The sequence below is a fragment of the Rhyacophila brunnea genome, unplaced genomic scaffold (genome assembly GCF_057557595.1).
Source record: "Rhyacophila brunnea isolate RB1 unplaced genomic scaffold, BYU_Rbru_1.0 scaffold_20, whole genome shotgun sequence".
Classification (NCBI taxonomy): domain Eukaryota; kingdom Metazoa; phylum Arthropoda; class Insecta; order Trichoptera; family Rhyacophilidae; genus Rhyacophila; species Rhyacophila brunnea.
In genome coordinates, this window is record NW_028232860.1 from 26,055,115 (window position 1) to 26,062,480 (window position 7,366).

Consider the following 7,366-nt stretch of genomic DNA (forward strand, 5'->3'; position numbering starts at 1 on the left):
GTCTTCACTGAGCCTTTTTTAAAGAGGCACCTAGCGGAAAAATACGAAGCTTGCAATTTGAGACATTTTTTTGATAATTTACAATTTCAACTGTATTAATGAATAAATATGTATCTGAAAACATTAAATATAAAAATATTTTTTATTTTAAGTCAAAGACAAACTTACAATTGTAAAAAATGTAATAAAATGTGAATTTGTTCTATCGATCCGCACCCTATTATTACATATACTTTATGGTCATATTTATTATTAAAATTTAGTTTATTAAGTTTTCTAAGCATCACCTAAGCGATTTTTGACAAATTCATAGTTTTAATATTTTTTATATCTATTTTAAAAAACATCGATTTTTATAAAAAATATAAATGTGTATAACTTGAAATCCTTTTTATTTATATTAATATAAATATTTTATTTATATTTATAAAAATAATTGATTTGATATAAATAAAAAGGATTTCAAGTTATACACATTTATATTTTTTATGAAAATCGATGTTTTTTAAAATAGATATAAAAAATATTAAAACTATGAATTTGTCAAAAATCGCTTAGGTGATGCTTAGAAAACTTAATAAACTAAATTTTAATAATAAATATGACCATAAAGTATATGTAATAATAGGGTGCGGATCGATAGAACAAATTCACATTTTATTACATTTTTTACAATTGTAAGTTTGTCTTTGACTTAAAATAAAAAATATTTTTATTTTTAATGTTTTCAGATACATATTTATTCATTAATACAGTTGAAATTGTAAATTATCAAAAAAATGTCTCAGATTGCAAGCTTCGTATTTTTCCGCTAGGTGCCTCTTTAAAAAAGGCTCAGTGAAGACTTCGCCTTAAAGGTTCAAAATGTGCTAAGGGATGGGAGCATCAGTCTAACATTTTAAACACTAAGAAAAACGACATTACACACTTTTTTCCCGTAGTGGCAGCTTACTGTGACGTTATGTGGTAGTACGCGACGTGCACCATAATATATTTCGCGCTTAACTTACGACCTACCGCAGGAGTGGAGATAAAGAAAAACGGTGAATCCTCACTCCTTGAACTGAGGCGTAGTTTCACCGTACGATTGTGCAGTAGGCTCTTTGCACAGTATGTATAATAACAGTTTGAATATCAGTGAAGATGAAAATTCATAATTTTCACGGCAAATGGGAAATTGAGTATTTCTTTGTGATCATAAGATAAGTGGTCTTTAATTTGTAATGTCTTAGTGTCCTCAGCCAAATATACTACGTTTGTTTAAATAGGACAGTGACAATGGGTGAGTGTGGTATGTAGATCACAGCCTACTTGATGGTGGACATGCCTGCCATATTCTATAACCATTTATGATTTCAGTGGTGGCTATTCTATACACAAGGCTGCTTTCGGTCCACTACGGCAGCTAAATAAGGTAGGAAAGTATCGAATTATTAACACTTATTGTAACAATTACAATAATTTAGTTATAATTGTTATAATAAGTACTATGTTTTAACAGCACCTCTTGTGGCTGTGATAAATTTTAGACCGAGATAGACAGTTAAGACGGTTAACTTATTGTAATTGTTACAAAGTCGACACTTTCGATACATAAGTCGATACTTTCCTACCCTATTTAGCTGCCGTATCGGACCGAAAGCAGGCTTGTGGATAGAATAGACCCGCTGTGGTGGCTATAAAAAGGTTTACTTCAACATCTTTCATCAGTTATTGACAATTATGGGCTCAAAATGCTGAATCAAATTGAATGAAACAGTAAAATATTTGTGTGTGATTGTACCTAATGACCTAAAGCTATAAATTTATTTTTGACATTAAAAATAAAATTCTACTCGTCAAATGCTGCAGGTGACATTTAGTCTGTGGTGTGTTAATCTCACTTAACTGGTCGACTTGCTACGCTGGGCCTCCAGGTTAGAGCCCTGTCAGCCCCCCCTTGTGGGGGCCATTATGTAAATACAAAATCCAATTTCGGCAATACATATGTATCTACAGAGCTGAATCATGTACATAATTAACTAATTGGGTGAATCGGAAATTTTAGTGGAATGTCAGTAGAAATTCTCACCAATGAGCCTGTAATGCAGTCACTTTTAGCTAACTTAATCAGTAGACCAGAGGTCCCTTTTTTCTTCATTTTCATGGATTTAGGCTCTATCTCTATGGGAGGTTTTTCTATGGTGTATAAAGTACACTAGAATCTCACTAATCTGTCACTATATAAAACCTAATGGTGCCAGATTACAGGAATGTATGAAAAACTAGAAATAATTATATAAAAAAATGTGAACATAGAGCTGGCTTCATAAGGTTTAATCTACCTGTAATTAATCTGCAGTCTTATCAGACATGATTTGACCATAAGACTGAATGAATGTCTTGCGGGTGTATGTAATAAAATAAAAATTCACGCTTGTTCTGTGTTTTTAATCAAGTGTATTAAAATAACCTTAAGTGATCTTATCACCGAATATCAATGACAATTAATTTTAAAATATAAAACATTCATAATCTTGTAAATTGCCACATGTTTTCACTCATGTCCCTTTTCAATCACACAAATTAATAATCACTCAAAACTATTGCGCTGCCTTCGCCTTATTCTTTTGTTTCTTAATTTTCTTTAGACCATCTAGGTTTCCTTTGAGTAAGTTAGAATAGGCTGCTTGGAATTTGGCTACATCGCTTTGACTGACGACTGTGGATATCTTGCGGTTCTTTGACGTAGCTCGTATCAAACATTGGCAGAGTGTCGGCGGTTTGTATTTCGTTAGATCTCTAGGAATTGGCTTCGTTTTACCATCATCTGAAACAAGAAATAATCACCATAATGACTTTACAATGTTACACACGAATCTTCTGAGAGTATCCATCAGTGGCAAAGGGTGGAAGTGGGCTGTTGAGATCTGACATAAATAATGCAACGAAAATATAAGTTATTTATGAATGGAAAAAAAATCATTTTGTTACTGCTTGCAACTTTATGATGTAGGTAACTGTTTAGTGCAAGCTGATCAAAATATTTTTTTGGTTTACATAATATTTAACACTTACAACACAATTGATTGTTATGAATCAATCAAAACAAGTGTCGAGACGATCGAATTGGTACCTGAATTTTTACATATAATAATTGTTATTTAATGCTAATGAGTCTGAGTCACACAATAAGAGCCCAATAGAGTATATTTTTATAATGTGCTACTTTTAGAATATCAAGAAGGCAAAAAAGATAATTTCATCCAATAAAATGTAGTCACTATAACACATAATATTCCACATAATAAAGTAAATTAAGACTGCGCACTAGTCACGAGAATTATCCATAATCTCCTGACAATGCAAACAAATGTAAAAATGCATAAAATTTCTTAAATTTTGATTTTTCGTCTACTAATTTGAAACATATTGCGGTTTTATATTGTTATTTTCATGCTAAGATAAATAAATATAGTTCTTGTCGCTTAAAAGAAGCCAGCGGCAAACAAAATTTGAAAATAGCCGATATACTGGATTATTTGTTAGGTTAGGTTAGGTTTTCATTCTTGAATTCATGAATTTTGCCAAAATGAAAATTAGCACGGTTCCCGCCTGGCTTCCTGTAAACCGACTTCTACCGGAATGTTTACTATTTCGAGTACAAGAATAGAGTATTTAAATCATGTTATAGTAATTCTATTCAGACATTGTAAAGATAATAATATATGATGCGGAGTTAATCGCATGCCACTATAAAATCATTAGGCGTCGCATGTCTGACGAATCTTCTTGAGGAGTCATTTTATAATTGTTAGTCCCAGTAAATTGTAATAACTTGTCTCGGCAATCTAATTTCAAGTTGGTAAATATGCCGCAGATGCCCGCATGAGATTTTATAACTATCTTTTTAGACAAAACCAAACCTAACCTACACCAACCAACGTTCCCTCTAATTTTTCTATTGTGTGTGCGGATCATCAACGCATCTGAGCAGTGGTGTAACTAGGGTTGGTGTCATCCGTCAGTGACGGGCCGTCAAATATGACTTATAATAATATAATTTAAAAATATATTATATTATTATTATACTTATATTGTTATAAATGGGTTTATAATAATATATAATATAGAGAGTTGACCTTCGCCTTCCGAGAAATGAGTCGAATAATTGTGCATGTGATAGCTTCGTGCATTCGAGCAAAACTAAAATCTGGCAAAGGAAACTTTCTTTTGCAATATTTTTGTGTGAGGGCTGTGCGGGGATGAAAACGGTGCTTTGATAACATTGATAGGTGCCCTTACAGGGAACATTGACACCAACCTAATATAATCTTAGTGTGATAATGATACATCAAAATATATGAAAATTTCAAATTTTAAATTAACAATTATTATTGGATCGAAAAGCATATGCGCCGACAGAAAAAGGTATTTAATATAATTGTGTATATGAAATATCGTCGTTGAAACTAGAAAATTGTGTAACTCCAAAAACACTACTTTACAGGAGAGACAAAAAACATTATGGTTTCCTATACAAATGTATGGTTTTGGAGTGAAATCATCCATGATTTAACAATGATACAATTTTTCTGGAATTACAAAATTTGCAAGACGGATAGATATTATCAACGGCCACTAGATGGCATTCAAAGTCAATTTTCGATTAAAACGGAGTTACACAATTTTCTAGTTTCAACGACGAATTATGTTTACGTAAAAAAAATAATTATAAAAGCTCATCTGCGGCATATTTATTTCTACGTTAATCAATAAACGAAATATATATATAAATAGATTAATATTATTATGATATATAATATAAGTACAGTGCTCTCTCAGTAATCCGCCACCCCAAAAACTAGGCAAGTGTACAATTAGTGAAAGCGACGGATTATAGTGCATACATACAAAATATGGTAAAAAATAAAATAGGTAGGTAGGATTTCAAAAAAATAGTTTCTTTGAGAAATTTTATTGGTACAAGTTGGTTATGTGGAATACAGCGGCAAACACATTTTGAAAATACCCGATATACCGTTTTATTTATAATCAAAATCAAGTATTTACTAAATTATACATATTTATAAACTAAGTTTAGGATTCTTGGCTTTCCCTATGACCAAAAGCTTCAGTTTGTGTCCCGGTTGCATTGGAGCACGGACGGCATAATAATTGTGATGCTGTCCTTGGGCACTTCCTCCCTGGTACATTACTTTCTTCGCGATAAACGTACGTTTTAGGCGTAAAACCTACTTAACGCAGCAAGTGGGGCTCTCGCGCAAAATTTCACAAGTGGCGCGTATATCATCGAAAATACAACGTAATCAAATACGCCAGCGCACACTGAATTTGACGACGCATTATGCGCGCCCGCCCCATGAGTCATCATTTTTTGGCTTCTCGGCGATACGAATGAACGAAAATACAACATAGTCCATTCATTGAACGCGGCGAGCAAAATCACGCTCTGGAAGCATCGTCGATCGACGGGCGAGAAGCCATTATTTAATAACAGAGAACTCATTGTTTAATTTTATTGCGTGCCCGATATTTCGCTGGTAGAATTATGTCATCGTGAATATTAATTACAAGCCCCGAAATAATATAATATTTTTATTGCTTCATTATGAGAGACGCTGATAATAATAATTATTTTGTGCTTCTTGGGCCCCTTATTACATAGGTGAAGGGTAATGCGCGGGTGGGAGGGGGCCTACTCAGTAGTGAGCGCATCGAGCGCTTTTTTGGTGGGCTTTATGCCTTACGAAGGAGAGGTTTCCAAAATAAACCTGTCTCATATGCGTTGTATACTTGTACGCGGCGGACTACTGAATTTGACAATCGAATAACGGCGGATTATAGTAGTTGTCGGATAATCACGCGGCGGATTACTGAGAGTATACTGTACCTATAAAATATTTTAAATGAGAAAAAAATATGCATACTTACATTGCTTAATTGTCATGAGGACACTACCTGATGCTCTCACTTTTTGAAACATCTTTGTTAGTTGTGATAGAAACTGAAACAATCAAATAGTAATAAATTATAGAACAAATCATTCGATATTTCGCAGATCAGTTAAAATAGTTTATAATAGAAGCTTTAATGATAATTAATTGATTGCTATAAATATTACACAAACGAACCTACCATCCATCTACCTCTACCACAATACTAGAATTCTCAGGTAATTAAGTACCTAGTACACATTTTAAGAGTTATGGATAGATATCTTTTTCATATATTAAAAACATTTTTTGACAGAAGAGAATTTAATATGTTCGTCCGATGAAGAAAACAAGAGCTCGAAATAGTTTTAGGGTTCCTTAAATTGAATATAAATAATAAATTTTACTTTACATATTGTTTAAATTAAAAACTTGGGGCCCATATGCAGAGCATGCGGCAATGTAAAATCACTCGCGCATTTCAGTAATAATCCATGCAATATGTATAAAATGTTCCAGTGGTTGTTTTTACCTCATCATTTTCTAGAAGTACCATTTTCGGTTATGTATTGACAATTTCTTTACTCAATTTTAAGATCACGGGTAAATATTCATGACAGAACTCTCCTAGACATTTGGACACATCACAGGTGTGAAGTGAGCTTCGAGAAGATGCAATTTTAGAAATTTGTTGCAACTCTAATAAAAAAATCCTTTTACCAAATTCGTTTATGTACTTATACTTTGACATATTGTTTACTTTTTCATAGGGGATAATTAAACGTGGCACACCACCAAAGAGATTGGCAGTCTTCAATCTCTTTGCACACCACACTGTTCGGGCGGGTTGGTGTGTGATTTTTTGTCTGGGTTTTCTTCCCGTTGTCAATAATGTCTCTCGTTTTGAGGCGCCAAAGTTTCGCCTTTCACCCTTCTCTATCAGCTACCTACAGGTGATATCCTATGGGTGATAAATACTGCACCCAAGTTTTTTTCCCCCCCTACCTTTTCTTTTAACTGAGACCTTGTGAGGTCTGAGAGGCAGACTCTCTAGTAGTATCTCGGCAGTAATCTGGCTAAGTATTGAGCTGTTGAATTTACATTTACCTTCGCTTTTCAAACAAGTCTTTCGAGGGAAAACAGTTAAGAAAAACCCTCTTCCGAATATTGTCCTTATGGGTCCAACAAACAAAAAGTTCATCCTTTAGCGGGATGTTCGGCTTGAAATTATGATCTTGTGTGGATCATTTTATAACTTCAAAGATGTTCGCCCAGTCCCTAGGGGATATACCCCGTTTTCTGTTTTCTACAAGTTTAGCTCTCACCTGGGCTTTGAGCCCGAATCTCATTCTGATGTACATTCTAAAGCTACCTAGTTTAACTCTTAGGGCTTCCAAACATTCTTTTACCTCTACCGCTAGACCCTGGAA

The 7,366-nt window shown here is 33.6% G+C and overlaps 1 protein-coding gene across 1 annotated transcript; it reads right to left on the bottom strand.

The window, feature by feature from the left end:
• Window positions 1–2,416: 2,416 nt before the first annotated feature.
• Srp14 (signal recognition particle 14) lies at window positions 2,417–6,590 on the bottom strand. Its single transcript, XM_085948372.1, has 3 exons — window positions 6,469–6,590; window positions 5,935–6,007; window positions 2,417–2,809 (listed from the first exon to the last, which is right to left on the bottom strand). The coding sequence occupies exons 1-3, from the start codon at window positions 6,490–6,492 to the stop codon at window positions 2,583–2,585; spliced, it is 324 nt and encodes a 107-aa protein (XP_085804498.1). The 5' UTR covers window positions 6,493–6,590; the 3' UTR covers window positions 2,417–2,582.
• Window positions 6,591–7,366: the final 776 nt, after the last annotated feature.